We start from the raw sequence: 21,229 nt of genomic DNA on the forward strand, positions 1-21,229 counted from the left end.
TGTCCCTGGCAAGGGAGTTGGGCGTGGTGCAGATGTTGGTGGAAGCCAAAGCCCCTCTCACATCACAGCAGGTGGCTGACAAGTTGAACCTCAGAGAAAGGTAAACACCATGTAATGATGAAGCAGTGTCGAACTGGTAACAACTTTGATGGTTTTACAGTCTAACGTGGTCTGCTCCACGGCCAGTCACATTCAATGTGTACATATAACTCTTGTAGGCCTGGCACTCGTGGGGATTATGGGTAAAAATAACACTTCCCAGATCTGTGCTTGTCGAAAGGGGCTAAACGGATCGGGTGGTAAGGCTCGGTGACGTGGTTGACTGCATGTTATCATATATCAAATGTGTGGATCACTTGAATGGAGGTCAAGACTCGATGTTTTACAGACCGCAAGCATGTAACTGGATTATGTCTCAGTGTGGCGTTAAACAACGAACAAAATATCTATTATTCCTGAATTGCTGTGCTCAGCGTTATGCACCAAATACACAAACTATTACATAACATAGGGGCATTATTCCCTACCCATAATAGCCTAATTCGGAAACTTGTTAATCGTTGTACAAAACTACCGTAGTTAAGGCTGACCTTAAATGCTGAAGTCGGTGATAATGTAACTTTAAAAGCATACGCCTATTGCACGAAACTACCCTAGGCCAACCGTGACGGGGAGGGCTTTTCAGTGGTAACCTTAACGAAGGTTGGTTTTCAGCGAGTGAGGCAGTTCTTTGCGTTACGTTACAAATACGTTTCGTCTGTTGCGCACGTCCTATGCAAACATTAACGGTGAAAGCCTTTACGACTTACGAAACGTAATCAAAATTTTATTCCCATGACGGGTCCGTGAGGATGAGGATGAGGATGAGGATGTAAATGAGGGCAAAGTTCGTTGGCACATTTTTTCTGCATCGTTTTCTGTCAACAAAACGGACCGAGTGAAGCAAAACAAGTGTGATAAAATAGCAGCAAAGTAATTCAGAGCCCGACGAGTCAGAACCACAGGAACGCGTTACTGCATTTATTATTTAGAATGGAGGGTCATACAACTGACTAAATGTATGACTAACGAGCTCCTGTGGTCAGAATGTATCATTTAATCACTTTTACACGAATGGTTGGTTTCCTCCGTTAACACAATACACGAAATGCCCTGACCATTTTTTCCTTAATGTCTTGAAAAAGATATATTTACAGGGCAGTTTGAAATGAAGGGTATCATAACCATGTTGTTTGGCTTTGAACATATTTACCTCGCTGATCTTAAAAATACATTACATGCAAGTACTACTACGCAATATTTCATGATAATTCTGTATCTGTACCGCAGTTGTCTTTATTTAGTTTCTCTCCATACGGTTCCTTTGAAGTTTTCCATATAGTTGAACACATTTCAAATAGTGTCAAATGTGTAACATGTCTAATATGTGCCTTTAAATGTTACACTATTTTCATATTACTTATACAGTTAAACCATACTTGAAAGAGATTTCTTAATTTCTAGATGTATCGTTTTATTAGAGTTATAAGTAACAGTAGTTGACTAGTTATCTTTCAGGGTTTATGTCTGTTGGTAAGTCCACCGATCATGGGACCAAATTCGGAATACATGGAATGATTACAAATAAGATAAATATTTATACAATTGCAGTTATTGTATATTCATAGGGTTAGTATTCAACGTGGGTTAATAATAATTTGGAAGTGAAGAATGATATTATCACACGGTTAGTTGTGTTATTATTGTGCTTTATGCAGATCCCTAGTTAAACAAGGCCTTTGGTGAACGAACAGACCCAAAACAGATGGTTTACTAATTTTTAGATATCTTAATTGATGCTGATCGTATCTAACAAATCGGATAGACTCCGGGAACTCTGTTATGTGGCTGTATATATTGTGTAATGTAACTGTCTGTTAACAATATATGTCTTTGTACTTTTAGCGTTAGCTGTAACTTTTAAAAGTATAATCAAAGGTAATAAATGAGGAAAATACTGGGAAAGCTAATGTCACATATTATTAGTAATTCATTAAAAGAAAGTAATTAACAAATATTTCGTGTATTTAAGAGATTTACACATTTAAATAATCACATAATCTAAAACTAATAGATTGCCAAAATTCAGTTTAATATTTGCATGTGGCCACAAATAGATTAATTACAATCAAACATTTCCCATTTTTCAAACAACTTTGTATAACTGTTAATTGATGATGATAATCTACATTGTCATTGCTTCTATATACTTTGTTCAAGAGGTGTCATAACTGCTCAACATGTGTTGCCACTGCTAGTCATTTCTGTAAATGATACAAATTGAAGTCTATTAATGGGGCTGTTACGACGTAAATTGTAATAAAAAGGTAAATTGTAATACTTGCAGCAAATTGAAATAATTTTGACGTAAATTGTAATAACAACGTTAATATTTGTAAATAAAAATTGTAATACGCAAATTGTAATAAAAATTGACGTAAATTGTTATAATCTCTACTTGCGGTAAATTGTAATAAATTCATACGTAAATTGTAATAACCTTACTACCGTAGTGTCCAAGACGCCAATTGACTAGAAATGATCTTTGTCAGTTGAGCTTGCGTTTCACATGTACAATTCAAGAAATACTGTGTATGATGACAAACGTACAAAACTGTTAAGTTAGGGGTGGTTGGTATAGGCTTTATCGTACAATCGTCATTAAAGGGTGGTGTCAACATCGATAAATTTAAATGACTGAAAGATCCATCCTCGGGTTCAAAATGATGGGTTACACAACCATATATTCGACAAATAACTTAATTGTGACATATTGTTCAATACTCTTATAAGGCTATTCAAGATGTTTTCTGCATGACTTGCTTCAACAGTACGTTGACCAGTTCGACACGACTGAACGAATGATGACGAAGGGTACAAACACAGGCTGGTCAACCAGTGTGTCGATTTGCAGTGGAAACGCTAAACGAGTTGATAAGAAGTACATGATCCTTTTCTTGAAACAAACGAGGGAATTTAATCATATTTATACAATTCATTTTGACGAAGAATTCAAATACAACAAATGAGTTGACAGATCCCGTGCATACACAAATAACATCCGGTATCTTCGGATAACTCTTGTACAGTTTCAAAGAGTATACGAATTATCATAAATTTCTTACAATCAATTGCTGAAATATATCTGCTTGTATCTAAATAGAAAGGAATTGAAAATTTATAATGAAATTTTTTTGTCACTAAAGTAAATTTTCTCTTTGACCTAGAAACGTACTTGAAGATCATTAAACCCGACAATCGTTGGTTGATTGCGCCAAGAAACCTTGATACGAAATATGTACGTACAATAATCCCCTGAAAACATAACCTCCTCTGAAAGATTAAGAGGATTAAAGTAATTTGGGCTAACATCAAGCACTGCAATAACATTCTCTCTTAAAATTCCAATGAAACGACTGGTGACTTACCCAAAAGTCAAATTATATTTTGCTCCGATATTTTTTACCTAGTTCTAATTGCCTACCCTTATCACTTTTTTTCGGAAATTGAGTTAAAACTTCTAAATTTGAGACTGCAATATATGTCTTCAGAGGGTATTTCATACACTATGTAATAACTGTTTTACCCCATTTCAAATTTGGTTTCATGCTGAATCGTTCTTTTCAACTACTGCTAACACACTTTAAATGCAAGGAAAGCATCCCAAACATATATTTTTATATATAAATACATTGTGTTGATAACCACGTACTTAACCTACAGAATTAACACTCCAGTGAGTTTATATATATACAACAATGTTCGATATATCAAGTTTCAAAAAGTTCTCACACCCCACACTAAGTCATATTTAATGACGATTGTACGATAAATGCTGTATCAAACTTCCCTAAACAGTTTTGTACCTTTGTATATATATGTACTCCAACTGTTCGGAGTACAGTAAAACATTTTATATATATATATATTCTTAGATAATTACCAGTCTTTTCATCAGAGTTTTAACAAAGTTTGTTGTAATTTCATTACTGTGCTTGTTGTTTGTTGGAATTACTTTAATCCTCTTAAACCCCCAGAGGAGGTTATGCTTTCTTGGGATTATTGTCCGTCTCAAATTAGTGACAAAAAATGAAAAACGGATGATCTACGAAGAATATACTTATGTCTTCGATACGTTTATCTAATGTATTTGCTACATTCTAATTCGTATATCTACATGTTTGTGATTCTATTTTATCTTTTAAAATATCTTACTTTGTTCATTTGTTACATTTTGTATAACCTTTAATTGCTCATATCAGCATTTTTGTGGGACCTCTCACAAAGTAGTGTCACTCATCTTTCACTTGAAACTATATGTAGATCTGATACCAATGACATATAGAGGTCGTATTTACTGGCATACATACATACATACATACATACATACATACATACATACATACATACATACATACATACATACATACATACATACATACATAAACACACACAAACACGCACATACATACATACCTATGTGTTTGTATGTATGTGTGTGTGTTGGTGTGTATATGTGTGTTTGTGTGTGTGTGTATGTATGTATGTGTGTGTGTATACTGATGAGGGCATAGTATCGGAGATAAATATAATTGGGTTTCTTAGTTAGTCACTATTCTTTTCATTGGAATGTTAAGAAGGTATGCTATAATTTCAATATTTTATTACAGTGCTTGATGTTAGCTGGAATTATTTTAATCCTCTTAAACCCCCAGAGAAGATTATCCTCTGAGGTAATTTTTGTCCGTATATATGTCACAAATTAGTGATAACTTATGAAAAACGCAATTATCTGTTTCGAAAATTATGTACCGCATTATACGTGAGGTACCAAATTTGGTATCAAGGTTGCTTGGCGCAATCCACCAACGATTGCCGAGATTAATGATCTTAGAATACTCTTTGTATAAGGTCAAAGACAATATTTACGTTAGTGACAAAAACCTTTTCATTATAGATTTGCCATCCTTTCAATTTTGATCAAAACAGATATATTTCAGCAATAATTGATTGCAACAAATTTATTATACATTCTGATACTCTTTGAAACTCAACAAGACATGCCCGAAGATACCGGATATTATTTGTGTATGCTTTGAATTATGATTTCGTGCCGTTATCATGATCGATTCTGTTTTTGTTATTGGGGCAAGGAGTTATTATCCCAGCAAAAGTTGTCAGTAAGTTGTTGTTAGTTCTTCATGACATATGAAAGTAATCCAGACAGTTACATTTATTCATTTATTTCATTAAATATTCTTCTTCCTATGAAAGGAAATATTTTATGTTTTATTAATGATTCATATGTTAATCATACATTACTACAAATGTTGCATAAGTAAACATGGTTTGCATTTATTTATTATTATTTCTTTATCTGTGAGAAGTTCACAGAGATCGAGAATACACAATATCTAATAGTATATGCAATGTAGGTAAAGAATATCCACGCCCCCCTTTGGATATTAATAAAAACATTGTATATAATGTTATGTATTAAGTATTCTCCTTTCCCATGCATGGGAAATCTATGCTGCATTTGCTGACGACTGTTTTTTTCCTTTGACATTGCACAGGAGATCTGTCACTCATTTGATGTATTTGAATTCTTCGTCAAAATATAATGTATAAATACCATTGAATTGTCTCGTTTGTTTCAAGGAAACGGTCATGTGCTCCTTATCAAATTAAGTAAACCTCCAATGCAAATCGACATAATTTCAGGGTCCGGTTGCACAGAGCTCTCTTTGGTAACTCGTAACTCATTGTTATTGCAACTGACTCCTAGCTAAGCTACTATTGGATGATAAATCAATTAACCTATTTGTCGAATAGACGTTCCTCATGTAATCCATCATTTTAAACCCGAGGATGGATCTTTCAGTCATAAATTTCGATGTGTACAGTTGCTAGAGTATCATTCTAACAATATAGACCCTTGCGGCTTCACATACCTACATGTACATCGCCCAGGACATTGTTATTATTTGCTTTACATCCTCCGACTAACGTTAAAACAATTGAATCTTGAATAATAATAAATTGATATTATGTATATGAACATGTATATATCAGCTTGCACACAGACTACTGCAGAATGACATGTCATACATTTGCTAGTTTAGTTTAGTTTAAACATATTTTATTCACAGAACAAAATGAGAATTGTATTGGGGACAAGTTCTTGCAACTTCGTAAACCCATCTCCGCATAAAATATGTACAAATATACAGTTGCAAAATAAAAACAATTGCTTCAGTCAGTAAAAGTCAGACATTCCACATTTACACATCAATATATTTGTGTAAGTTTGTTACGTTATAATTATTTCATTGTGTATTTTACTACCTACTTTACCAATTGAAACATGATTCCATTAGGTTAAAAATGAACAATTATGATGAAAATCGTCAATAGGATATATTACAATTAAATACAAAACACACAGAGTATTTCTCAAATAAATAAGAAAACTAAGTTCATTCTAGTAATTAATCCTCTTCTGGACAACCATAGAAATGGTTTTCCAATGCGTTTATATATACATATAATTATACAACAATGTACGATAACGACCTCAATCCGCCCCCACACCCATACTTTAATGACGATTGTAAGATAAACCCTGTACCAACCCTGACAAGGATAGGTTCTAGTCATTTAGCGCCTTTGACACTAAACTTATAAGGTTATTACAATTTACGTAAAAAGTTTTTACATTTTACCGCAAGTTGAGATTATTACAATTTACGTCAATTTTTATTACAATTTGCGTATTACAATTTACGTCAAATTTTATTACAATTAACGTTGTTATTACAATTTACGTCAAAATTATTACAATTTGCTGCAAGTATTACAATTTACCTTTTTATTACAATTTACGTCGTAACAGGGGCTAAAGTTCGAATGTAATACCAGATGTACGTTTTATGCATTTACTGTTGGATGTATTTGCTTGAATTGTTTCTATATTATCTGACATGGTTGAACATAAAAGAAACTGATGATTGAAACTCCGTGTAAGGACTTTGAGGTTAAATAGGTTGATTTGTTCAATACATAAATTTCCAACCAATCAAATTGAAGATGATACATACCTTCTTGGAAGTCTTGGACTGCACAACAACCGTCATATAACTGGACTATTGACGAGTGCGGCGTTTAAAGACTGACAAACAAAACAGGACAGATATTGGTCTTTCATCTTCATATTCTGCCGCCAAATCAGCTGGTCTTGTACATAATAGTAGAAACAGTAACTATGTAGATGGCGGGCTACTGTTATGGCTAACGGCACACCTCTGTGGACACTGACAACCTGTTGATTTATGAAGACACCTGTAAGACAATATATAGAAATAATTATAAAAATGATATTACATTTTTTAGGCTCTTTAGTTGGTAATATGGTCTTAATGTTTGTAAAAATGTGAATGAACACGCTTTAATAGGAATGAGCATCACACACAAACACACAAACACACACACACACACACACACACACACACACACAGACACACACACACAGCTAAGTTTGTTCAAATTGTACATATCATGAAAAACATGAAATTCTCTCCTCTATATTTCTGGTACTGGCATTGATTATTTGAAATTATGCCGGAATGTACCTGAAATGTGGGAATAATAATCATTAATACATCATATTTCAAAATGTAAGCATTTGTATTGCACTTGATAAATGGATACATTATGATTTTTTTTTCACATGTATGTACGCGAGATCCTTGGAACCTTGGCAGTCGGGGAGGTGATCAGCGTGGACGACTCGGCTACCCAGTTCCATGTTCCAGATGACCGCAAGGGCACATTCGACATGATATCTGTTTCTTCGCGAATTTTACAGCAGTTTGGTTCAAGATATGACAGTATCAAGGAATGTGTTCAACTTAAGAACCCCGGTGGTAAGGTCATCGTATTTTGTTAAGACCATGTGTTGTTTTGTTTCCTTACACATTTCAACAAAGTAACAAAAATCTTTCTAGCATGCTCTGCCCTACCGGTAGTACTAGCCACGAGTCAAGGTCAAAGACACTGTACAGTGTAAGTATAAACTACAACCGTCAAAGCCGAGGAACCAGTTTTTGTGTGTTGGGGTGGAAACTAATACCCTTTGCCTAAATAACTGCAATGAAAAATTGCATTTTGTCGTCTAAATAAATACCATTCGTGTGATTAAATACAGATATCATAATTTCTTGGCTGCTGCTTTCGTGCTTCCTTCATCAGGACTTAACAAAATAATACTGTTTCAGCCTTGGCCATTTGGTATGTAGAAGAGTAAAATTTGTGTTTGTGTTCGATGCTACCAGATGTTACCCTCATGACTCATAACGCGATATTGACACTATCCTTTGTGATAAATACACGTGTGCAGCTGTGCTTACTATAGTCAACTTGAATATGGCCCAAAGATATTTGGCAGTAGAGGTTATGCTACACCTGATTCATTCTTAAAATTCTTGAGTGGGAGGCTATTTAAAGGTAAATGGTCAAGCTAAGGTTACGAGTTTACGGTCACACTTTGTCAAAAATCAATAAGTATTACATTCAGCACATGTTGCCTTTAGGATAGAGTCCTGCTTTGGAAAAAAAATTGGTCAAAGGTCAAAGCCTGTTGTCTTTTTGGCTTTGGTAAAACATGGTTATTTTTGTGTTAATAGATTATCTGCACGGGCATGAAACTTTACAACTCCTATCACATAAAATGTGATAGCATGTCTTTCAAAGTTCAAGGTTATCTTTGAGGTATTGGGGCTGTCGGGTAGCCTAGTGGTTAAAGCGTTCGTCACGCCGAAGATCCGGGTTCGATTCCCGACATGGGTACAATGCGTTTAGCCCATTTCTGGTGTTCCCCGTCGTGATATTGCTGGAACCCACTCACTACTGAGAAGAAGCCATCGAAAAATCCAATTATTTTATGTAATACTCCTAATTATTCTGGGAACCGGACACACATGCTGCAATTCTTTCCAAGTGGCCTCAAATTCATATAAATACCAATATATACATACATATTTGAATATTATTCATTCATGTTATTCTATCTGTACCATAAGTGATGCATTTTATTCATTCATGTTATTGTATCTGTACCATAAGTCATGCATATTATTCATTCATATTATTGTATCTGTACCATAAGTGATGTAGACAGTATTAACATCGTCCTGATATATATATACCTTCCTGTTAATGTACAGTGAATGTTAAAGGGATTAACATATATGCCTCAGTTTGAAAACTTAGTGAATATTTTACAAAATGGTAACAATGGTTCCCTGATGTTTTGGAAACCCCCATATTTCTGAATGATTGTGTCATAGTGTTTGTAACACAGCTTATATTCCTGGATATTATTCCTGGATAATGATAGTAAGTCAGTCAGTGGGATGTTTAATGCCCATTTCAACGGCTTTTCAGTCACATCATGAAGTCTTGTCAGGTAAATCAGAGAGAAAAGCCAAAAATGGTGCTTGGAGTATTCCACTGATGAAATCCATGAACAGGGCATATATACTGACAAACCAAGGATCACAATTAGCAGGTATTATAGAGGTTACCAATTTTATGAAGATCATCTGATATAATTGTTTGCAATACATTTCTTCATAGTAAACAACTGTAGAAATAGCACTTTACTAATAATCAAAGCATGTAATTTATCCTAAAATTCAAGACGACTGGAGTTTTTTTATACAATGTGAGTAGTTTGAATAATGATCTGAACTATTGTACGCTTGTCTTAACACCAATCGAAAGGTGAACTGATTTTAGAGAAAGATTAAAGTGTGTGACAAAAATAAAGCCACATGTCCAGCTGCATGTACTAGTCCTATGAACAAGTCATCAAACTCTGACAGGCAGGGTGCACTTTTCTTCGAAAACATTTAGACGTACATGTTGTGTTGATACCAGGTACAATACCAAGTTAGAATGTTCCTATTCAAGAGAGAGGGAAAAACGTACATTCTGAAACAACTGTCGTACAATCAGTAAACTATACACGTGCATATAATACTCTCTTTATTCACAATATCTTATGATTGTCTTTTCAAAAGCAATTCTTCTGTATCGAGGAGCTAACATTATCGAATAAAGATACCCGCATAACGTCAGCAACGGTTTCTGTTACTTCAACAATGGTATTATTACACGTGTGCTATGATTAGATTTTGTTCACTCGTTTTTCTTGAATCAGGTAAATTATAAACAACTCTACCATCTTCAAAAAGATTAGTTTGCGTTTTAAGGGGAAGAGGGAATATAAAGCGTCTTGAATAAAACTACTCACATCAAATAAGGTTTACATGTACATGCAAGAGGATGTATGAGTAAGTGGAATGAGTCTAAATGACATGAATAAAACAAGGTGATGTGATATTAGTGTCTTTGCAAAGTTTCATTTTCGTATACTGAGCATCGTCCAAAGCCAAGAGAGTTAACTGACTATGAAAGTCAAGTTTTTATCCTTGTAGAAATAGCCTGGAATTTCGTGGCTCGATCGGGTTATATCCCTTCTGTGTCACTCCTATTGACGGATAAGATTCCACCTTTCATTTCACTTGCATTTGCTTCATACAGGATGGTGGCGCCCAGTCAAGACTATCTGTACGATAATCAAGATCAGTATTGTAATAAAACGGGTCTTACCTACGAAGTGCATCAAGTCACTTGAGCACCTTGAAGAGACTATGCATAGATTCGCTAGTCCAGCTAAAATATTACTCCAAACCTTAAACCTAGTTCGGCAAAGGTTGAGGTGGACGTCCATAGTCAGTTAACCCCCTTGCCTCGGGAAGATGTAAAGTGAGCAGCAGTGAATAGGTTTAAAAGCGTATGGTAGACGGACAGTCAGCCATGACATTGGGTCATATATGAACATGAACAGTTGGTTTAAATATGTGAAGTTTGTCAATGGCCTTGATTTACAGTAAGTCAAGGTATTAATTGCTGTCACGTATGTCCTACTACAATACAGACAGAGGTACCCGGTGAAATAATCAAAACATCTACACTAGCTATCGATAGACGTAACAATAATCAAAACATATTCGTAATCATACATGTATCCATCAGCTGTACTCCAAAATATACATTGCTTGAAAATATACGTTTGGGGAGCCATTCAGAAAACTTTTCCCACATTTGTAATCAGGGGTGCCTCTCTTATGTCTTTGACAACGTCCAATATAGTGTGCTAAATTATGGGCTCAGGGATATGATAAGACGTGTTATGGTCAGCGATCATGTCGAATAATACAAGGAAATATACAATAAAGTTTCCAATCAAACTGTGCGTACAATATTATAGCAATAAATTGCCTCTGGTTTTCAACCTATATATGAGGTTCTGTTACTCCCAAATAAATATATTGATGGACTGGAATTTCTACTTTCATTGGAGAGATGCATTTGTAAACTTGCAAAAGAAATATATGTATTAATTCATCACCATTGCTCATGACTTTTGAACTTTGTGCTTTTCTACAAGTTGCGTACTCACATATTAATTTTGTTCTCAATACAGCATGGTACATCTATGATGTATCAACAGAATATTTAATCACTGCACATAAAAAACATTGCTTCGGAAAAATATTTTTAGGAGACATTTTTATTAACTTTTTATTCCTCAAAACCTTTTTTACAGTTAGTTAGACACACATAGTAACAAACATATTGGATATAAACAATGCTAGAATCTGAGAGGTTTTAAAGTAAACTAAGCTTCGTTCAATATCATCATATTATATCGTGAAGGATTTCAACGATAATGATAAAAAGTATGTTGATAAAGGTTCACCCTAACTTCATCCACTTTATTTTTAGGTACACAAGCTGTATATATGGGGTTTCATTTTTCCCTTTTCATCTCTTAATTTGCTTCCTTTGATTGCAGGAATGGCCTATAGTCAATGTCCTCGTGTTTTTGATGTACTGAAAGAGATTTTGGTCGTTGTCAAGAAAGATATTATTGATACAGATATTCTGCCTTCTGTGCCACTGTTGCTGACACAATTAGGTGGGTATATTGGATCGCATAATACAGTATGATTTCATAGAAGTGATGACAATGCTTGATTACAAGTAAGCATATGTTATGAGTTATTCATAAACACTGGTCGCGTTTTTTTTAAACCAAATACGAACATTTGTCTGATATGTTCTTTTCTCTGAAGTGACTAGACTGTGGCTTTGCCATTATGTACCATGTAACCAAATTGATATGTAGCATTATGGTTTTGCAATGTTGAAATAAGCAAAAATACGTTTTAGATTACTTTCGAAATTTACTCTCCATGCTCCCTGAAACAAATCAATACATCTATTGCTTAATTTGTTTTGAAATACAGAATCTGGAATCAATGTTGCGGAATTTGGCTGCGCAACAGGGGTCATATTAAACAAATTGGCTTCGCGATTCAAGAAAAGCACCTTCCTTGGTTCTGATGTAGCAAGCGAGCCATTGGTGCAAGCCAGGGAGGAAGCAAACATCAAGGGCCTTCAGAATGTCACTTATGACACAGATAATATTGAAACCATATCTGAAAGCTTCAAGGAGAGATTTGATTGGATACTGACCCGTGAAGTTATTCACGACTTAACACATCCACAGGAAGCCTTAAACGAGATTTACCGGTGTCTGAAACCAGGTGGGATTTACAGCATGATTGATGTTGGAATAGAGGGGGGCATAACTGGCAACATTGCTAATCCTTCAGCGATGTTCTACTACTCGGTAAGCTCTTTCTTGTGTATTCCGGAAAGCTACCGCAAGCCCGACTCTGCAGCTCTTGGGGCAACGTGGGGTGCACCTTTGGCAAGAGAGATGGTTGCCAAAGCTGGTTTCACCATCATAAACGAGTCTGTGAGTGGCACAGATTCGTTTGAGGTACATTTTGTGTGCAAGAAATAGAATTCAGATGGTGACTGATTCCCCACTGGGATAGCACTGGTATTGGGACATACATCTAAATTGATTTGGTGTTATTGTGGTTTTATATAGTATATAATCTGTCCGGTTCAAGGAAGGTTTAATGTACACATCAGTAGTGCATTATTTCTGAATAAAGATCAATAAATGTCAGTAACGTTTCGTATACGGGTTTCTATGACTTACTCCGCCCCTGTGGGTCTTTGATACACCTTCCTATGACAAAAGGTACGGTTTATTGTTGTTGTTATCCTTTAAGGAGGGCAATATTTTGCGACTTGGTGATGTACATGTAAATGTTCTAACAATGAATGAATTCCTGTTACACCCAAAAATGCATTGTATTGCCACAGTGTTAGAAGTGAGTTAGTCAAACGTAATGAGTGAATCTCGGCCATGTCGCGACGACAACACGTTCACAAAGGAACATGTAAAGTAGAATAGACAGGTGAATATCATACATTTAATGCAAAACAAATTGAATAGACATACCCAGACATATTTATATCAGCTACAATAAACATGTGATATAAATATGTTCAAAATGTATTATACTCACCAATTTCTTTGATATATTGTTACGAGATATTTAAATGAATGTTTTCAGCTACAGCTGCAAAACTGGATATGTTTTTCATTAAAACTTCTAGTCTAAATATTTCTTTTTTAAAAGCATCATGCAACAACTGATTTTTGTGGCGGACAATTTCTTTCTATTTTTCAATCATTTTCTGGGACAATTTTGTTTTCGGTGCACCTCTAAAAGGGCTGTATTGGGTAGAAAGTGGAGTCAATAGCTCGTCAATATCTGCCTTAGCTGAAGCACCGGATTTAGTTACCAATTGAGGCAAATTGGTTGGGAATGACCAGTCAAAAACCATTATGTCATTCGAAAATCTCTAGATCTAATAGAGGACTCGTGGCGATACTTTTCGAAAAGGCATACACGGAATATGATGCCACCTGATGCCATGTTATCAACAGTGAAGGGACCAAACTTCATGGTGATTGTTGGTTCTCATGGACATCTAGTGCACTTTCTTTTCTTCTGTATAACCTTAGTAACAAATTACATTTTCTTGTATATTTTTAAATCCAATACACATAGATAACAACCTCTGAATGTCTATACATATATATGAACTTTACGTTTACTTTACCATTATGGATAATATACAGATGCAATGAGAGGCAGTGACAACGCAATTTGATTAAATCAAATTGACTGTAACGAAACAGTATAGTGTTTGGTAGTCAATGTTCTGTATGCCAATCACAATCATCCTCGGGGGATTAAACTCCTAGTGGTTCATTCGAATGCATGTGCTTGTTTGCAAACATGATGTTCCACTTGCAAAGCCCTATAAATCCACAGGCTGTTTGCCGTCAGTGTACATAACCCAAATGCCAGCCTCAATGTTGCACAAAGGAACCAAGCCATTTGGATGCAAGACACACGAATGATCGGGCAGTCAGCATGATAAGATCGTAACATCACACTCAGCCATCATTATCCTCAGCAATTCCTCTTAAAACAGCTGCTTCGACTGCTGATGCAAGGAATGGTTGAACAGTGCATTCGTGCACGTCAACCCCAGCAAGGTCAGATCTTTAGTCACAGACTCAGGTTTGCAAGACAACGTTGGCTGCAGTGGGTCATCTTGGGTCTTGCTTATGGCCTGATGAGAAGAGAAGCAGATGAAGTAGGACTTGGTGTTTCAAACGTCCAATGTTCTAAAATCGAAGACAAAAAATGGAACGGTTTCAATAAGAGATGACGCGTATCGATCTCACAACCCCCAGATCAGTATTCGGGCACTCTACGCATTTGACCACAGAACCGGTTGAAGTGATCATCTTTAGCGAATGTGTCCTTACCAGATTTATTTTACGAGCGTTTCTTTAGACTGTAGCAACGCACTTCGATACATAGTGTTAAACAAATATAAGAAATGTTGTTTCGACGGTTCATAAGTCGGTAAAAACACCTCACCTTGCTATTATATAGTAAAACCAGAGGAAAGCAGTGACCTCGCTAGTAAAACTTCGGGCGTAACATAATAATCGGTCACGATTATCTGTTGAAACAGTTTCCATGGGATGTAAAAGGCAACATAGTGATAAAGATAATATGAACGGATCACTTAAAATCAGTGATGACACCATAAATAAATATTGTCTCTTATAGCTAAAATGGATAGAATTCCAATTAAACCGCCCGCAAGTTATCCGAAATGAGAGGGCCACTGTAACTTGATAATGCCCTCATATTGCTTGACGACGGGCCAGGTGACGTCATATGACGTTCAATAGTGACGTCATATGACGTGCAGTAGTGACGTCATATAACGTTCAGTATGACGTCATCTGGTTTGTTCTGTGACGTTTCCATATTTGTAAAAGTGGGTCAGTGACGTTCGTTGTGTGTTCATTGCAGTTAATGTTTCAAAACCAATATTGTTGGGTTTTTTTATTTGATAACAAAGTCTATCCTTTTTAGTTATAATAACGGTAACGCTATTTTTCAGGGCATTATCATTTGCAGAAGCCCTCGGTCTTTTCAACTGCCCCCCTTCGTCGGGCAGTAAATGAAAGACCTCCCTTATATTATAAATATGCAGCAATCGTTTACCCCTAAAATGTTATAATATGCAACGATTTTACTTTGGACAAGGGCAAGTAAATTGGGTAATCAAACCTAACACAGTTATTTTAAGATTGGGATTTGGTGATACTGGCTCTTTCAAACATATGGCAATAAAATCGTATGTTTACATGTTACGTCAGTTGTTAAAAGACAACTTTTGAGAGGTTTGGCATAGTGACTTATCCGAAAGTCCCAAAAATGCTTATAATGTACAGTTTAAAAACATCCATTTCATGTGAGAACTATTTAAGTAGTATAACTGTAAATAAGTTAAGGACCACATTGACTGAATTTCGGCTTAGTTCTCATAATTTATCGAAACTGAATATCACTGTTAATTTGTCCAGCTTATAGCTATCTGTGGCAAAGTTACATAAAACCTAACTTTACATCTTTCTACATATTTTGAAGTATAATACACAACGGTCATCGCCATACCCTACTATCAATAGCAATACAGTAAAGAACTTGTTTCATGCAAATGATGTTAGAACCCAAATACTCCAACTTTGATAACATGTAATTATGTTGAAATCGATATTAGTAAAAGAGACAAACATGTTGTATTCGATACTGTTTGCACTTTAACTAAACTTCGTTAAAAACGTTAAAACATACAAATGCCAAAGCAGAACAAGGGAGACAATACCTCAAACATAAAAATGCCTTTTTATGCACACTCAATTCCCCTGATACAATCCCCGTGGGGACTGGGGGTAGAATGCGTCCTCAGCACCCCATTGCTTGTCATAAAAGGCGATAAAATTGGGCAACCCGTTTGCCGTGACTTGCGTCCCTGTGTCGGCGGAGGAAGAGAGTCTGACGTCTGAGGACGCCGGAGCTGTCAAAAGTGTTCCTTAGTCCAACACACCACACCACTTTGACCCTAACTTTGCGGGTAACTAACGGGTTGTAGGATCAAGGATGGGCAGGTCATATCAGTCAGTCATACTAAGCCCTGTGCGTCATTATTGTCGTGTACAAGTGTTTTTTAATGTTGGAATAATTTGCTTTAGTCTTGGTCAAGTGATGTTTTACTTAAATTCCAAATGCATGGTTTCTTTTTCTAATTTGCCTTGTGTCGAATGCCAAGAAGTCGGGGGATCATGGGCCAATCTGGTTGATTCTTTTGTTCTGCTGGAGTTTAACATGCCTGTATCCCTATGGTGTTGGTTTGCTGGAATACCGCTTACAGATAGCATGGCCCTTGTTGGCGCTCCGTGGGAATTTGCTGAACAACAGTCAATACAACCATGGGAAAACAAAACCCCAAAAGACCGCAACGGCAACTCTCAGAATCTGATTCTGAACTCGATTCATCTGATGATGACACAGTGACCAGGTTATTGTATTCCGAGAGGGATACTTGGCCTCAGTTCCATGTAATGGAAGCTAAGGTTGGCCATACTCTGAATTCGTATTCACCATTTCTTTTTGGAACGAGACTTTTAAAGGTAAAGCTGGTGAGTTGAAGAATTTAAAAAAATCTACGATCTGGCACCCTTTTGATAGAATGTACAAGGAATACACAAGCCATTATTTTAATGACGATGTCCCCGTTAGCTGTCACCAATACAATCTGTTAGAATACAATCAATTAATAAACACATATGCCACTTACAAATCTATATTTACAGATGGATCCATGGATGGTGGCGCACTTGCTAGAGCCCATATCCTTGGATCCAGAACCATATCTTCAATATTACCAGATAATAGTTCTAATTTACAGTAGATGAAAGAATCAATATAATATAAATATTTCAATGTAAAAACACTCAAGAACCTTTTAAGTAATGTAAATTCTCATTTTATATTGTGCTGTTTAAAAGAAATAATCTAATCATTAAATTTTGATGTACCAAGCTATATCACGACACTCCTCATTGACTTTTCAACTGTTGATCTATATAATTTAGGTGGCTACCCAGAAACTCTTCCCTTAACCATAAATATTTTATTTGATACGAAACGTATAGTCGCTGTAACCAATGAATACAAGGTGAAATGCTTACAATCTCACATTAGTGTCGTTGCAAGAAACCAGTGTCTTTTCTCGACCCGTTTTCATATTTCATATTTCCATTTGTAAGGAATGAAGATCTCTATGATTATTTTGCACTCAATTGTTGTGTTGAGTATTATTTACAACGAACACCTGGTATTCAATCATGGCTTTGCAAGTTCGTTGGAATTTGTCCAACCTTCTGTAATACAATGTTTGATGATTTGTGCCTCGCAGGGCTGTCTTCTTTTTGGCTATAATGGCACGAGGGGATTGTGTTACGTAGGAAAGAAGAATGACGACATTCCTGATGCTGACTGGTATTCTGTTTTGAAAAGTAAGTTTACGGCAATCATCCTCATTGTCATCAGCAGCAGTTGTTGGTCCGGTTTGTTGTTTAACGCCGCACTCAGCAATATTCCAGCTATATGACGGCGGTCTGTAAATAATCGAGTCTGGACCAGACAATCCAGTGATTGATATCACGAGCATCGATCCACGCAAATGGGATCGATGACATGCATCAACCAAGTCAGCAAGCCTGACCACCCGATCCCGTTAGTCGCCTTTTACGACAAGCAAAGTCGCCTTTTACGACAAGCAAAGTCGCCTATTACGGCAAGCATGTGTTGCTGAAGACCTATTCTACCCCGGAATCTTCACGGGTCTCAGCAGCAGCAGCAGGACCTCATATTCTATATTATTGGTTTAAATATGGCACATTAACATTTTGATGTATATTGTTGCAGCTGAAACTTGTCCCTTCCTAATAGGGCAAAACAATTACGCATGGGGCTGAAGCTTTTGACTAACATAATATTATGTACATCAATTCCTAACTTGTTTATTATAACTTAATTTGAATTATGTTCAGCCATAAAATGAACCTTAAGTGTGTTATGTTTAATTTTTATATTTTATTAGAATGTAGACTTTTTGTTTTTGTTCTTTTGCTGCTTAACGCGCATTCAGCAATTATTCCAACTACATTACAAAGGTCTGTAAACAATCGTGTCTGGACCAGAGATTCCAGTGATTGACATAATGGACATAGATCCAAGCAAGCAACCCAGTCACCAAGCTAGACCACCGATCTATTTAGGTTGCTGGGGACCTACTCTAACCGAAATCCCCATGGGCGAATATTATCAATTAGTTTTTCGAACTCGATCAACATATGTATCTCTTGATACTCTCAATGTTGATGTTAATGCATAAGGACACCCAAAATATAGTTCGGAGAAACTGTTTAACGCGGAGGATTTATTATGATTTCAAATATTTATGATATGCATAAATGCTCAGCTTTCTGAATATCAAAACGTTTAGTAGTTCAGGTACCTCCAAGAAGAATCCCGCAAGTTAAAAAGGTATCGGTTCGCTGTTTCGGGAACGTCCGTGACATGGAGGGCGGGACGATCCCATCGTGACGAATGGGGACAATCCCAAAGAACCTCCTGTACAGCGAGCTCGCGTACAACAAGAGGGCACCTGGACGTCTTTATCGATGATTCAAATATATATACGTGAGGCTTGAGGGGGCTCGACTGGTGCCAGAAACTCGACGCCTATCACGGGAGATGGAGGCAGGAACTCATGTGAGGACTCAAGAGAGCCGAGGCCAAGCTGGAGCAAGTTGCTGAGGATAAATGACCTCGGATTCAAGAGTTCAACTCCACGAGATTCTATCTACAGGTGTAGCCACTTCAATAGGGATTGTCTTTTGCGAGTAAGCTTGTACAGCCGCTCTGCCAATGCCAATTAACTTTCTACCAAGATTGATGGATGCCTACACACACAAAATGGAAAAGAATACAAGCCCTGACCACCCTGTACAGAGAAGAATATATCAAAGTGTCCAACGGATACAGTTCGTTATTTTTATTAATTGTAATAGTTGAGCACCTGTTTATGTTGGATAAGAAAGTTGAACCCCTTTACCTCAAGAAATAAATGCTGCAACGGGGGCATTTTGGGCAATTGATTTTCGGAGGGGGGAGGGGTTGGGGGGGGGGGGGGGGGGCTTAGTTGCCCCCTTAGTTGAGTTGACAACATATGTATCCTATTCTCAGAGACCATATACCGATATATGGTCTCTGCTATTCTTAAAACAGTACTTAGATGTAAAACAATTCAATAGCTTTAGTAAATGGGTATTTATGTTTTCTTATCACTTTTAGTATCTATTTCTGTCAATCCTGGTTGGTGTAACATTATTTATCCTGAGACCGCCTCCGTGGTCTAGTGGTAGTGCGCCCGGAGAGCGGAAGGTCCGGGGTTCGATCCCCAGCCGCGTCATACCAAAATACGTTAAAAGATGGTACTTGTTGTTACCCTGTCTGGCGCTCGGCATTAAGGGGCTAAAACAAGGACTGGTCTGCTCGGAGTCAGTATACTGTGTCTGAGTGGGATATTCATGTTAAACTGCGGCATGGTAACTCAGTGTGCTAGCACTATAAATCCGCATCAGTCCGGACTAGTACAAGCAGACACACACACACACACACACACACACACACACACACACACACACACACACACACACACACACGTGCATGCACGTCGCTATATAAGTGCAATAATCTTGGACGCGACGTTTAACCCAATTTCACCTCACCTCACCTCACCTTATAAATCCTGAATGAAAATACAGTTGTTGGTCCTCTTCACGCAGGGATCTTCAAAGGTAAGGTGTTAAATGCCCCTATGAACAGTATATCAGTTATATCGAGAGGCTTAAGCTCAAAGTGAAAGCAAAGCCCAAAGTGATGCACACCGTCCATATATGAAAGATAGGTTTGAACACAGCAATTATTGGAGACATTCAAACGCTCATGCACGAGCCATGCGATATGACGTCATTGATGGGGGCCTATGGACGTGCAATGTGTTACTGCACGTGCATCCTGTGCAGCTGTACACAGCATGTGCAACTCAAAATTCGCTGTCACTTTTGAAAGCATGATCTGTGGTCATTCAAAAATTCAAAACTTCTCAGGCGCAGACACAAGCATATCACAAGCAAATCATGCCAAGATTGACAGCTGCACAGCGTCACGAAGCCATTGGAGATGAGGTGAAATTGGGTTTAACGTCGCGTCCAAGATTATTGCACTTATATAGCGACGTGCATGCACGTGTGTGTGTGTGTGGCTGCTTGTACTAGTCCGGACTGATGCCGATTTATAGTGCTAGCTCACCGAGATACCATGCCGCAGTTTAACATGAATACCCCACTCAGACACAGTAAAACGACTCCGAGCCGACCAGTCCTTGTTTTAGCCCCTTAATGTCGAGCGCCAGACAGGGTAACAACAAATACCATCTTTTAACGTCTTTTGGTATGACGCGTCCGGGGATCGAACCCCGGACCTTCCGCTCTCCGGGCGGACGCTTGAAGCCATTGGAATGATCCGAGCGGGAATGAGGCAACAACAGGTAGCAACACATTTCCATTGCCATCGTAACACGATATCGGCATTGGTGAGGCGTTATCAGAACACAAATGACGTTGCCGACCACCCACGTTCAGGACGTCCCCGAGTAACGACGCCAAGACAGGATAGATGGATTCGAGTTA

At 37.1% G+C, this 21,229-nt stretch overlaps 1 protein-coding gene across 1 annotated transcript; it reads left to right on the forward strand.

Annotated features, from left to right (window-relative positions):
• Positions 1-7,731: 7,731 nt before the first annotated feature.
• LOC124120491 (uncharacterized S-adenosylmethionine-dependent methyltransferase Rv2258c-like) lies at positions 7,732-13,131 on the forward strand. Its single transcript, XM_046483327.1, has 3 exons — positions 7,732-7,964; positions 11,963-12,085; positions 12,417-13,131. Exons 1-3 carry the CDS (start codon positions 7,769-7,771, stop codon positions 12,977-12,979), a joined length of 882 nt encoding a protein of 293 aa, XP_046339283.1. The 5' UTR covers positions 7,732-7,768; the 3' UTR covers positions 12,980-13,131.
• Positions 13,132-21,229: the final 8,098 nt, after the last annotated feature.

This window comes from Haliotis rufescens, unplaced genomic scaffold (assembly GCF_023055435.1).
Source record: "Haliotis rufescens isolate VD_foot unplaced genomic scaffold, xgHalRufe1.0.p SCAF_3, whole genome shotgun sequence".
In the NCBI taxonomy this organism is placed as follows: Eukaryota; Metazoa; Mollusca; class Gastropoda; order Lepetellida; family Haliotidae; genus Haliotis; species Haliotis rufescens.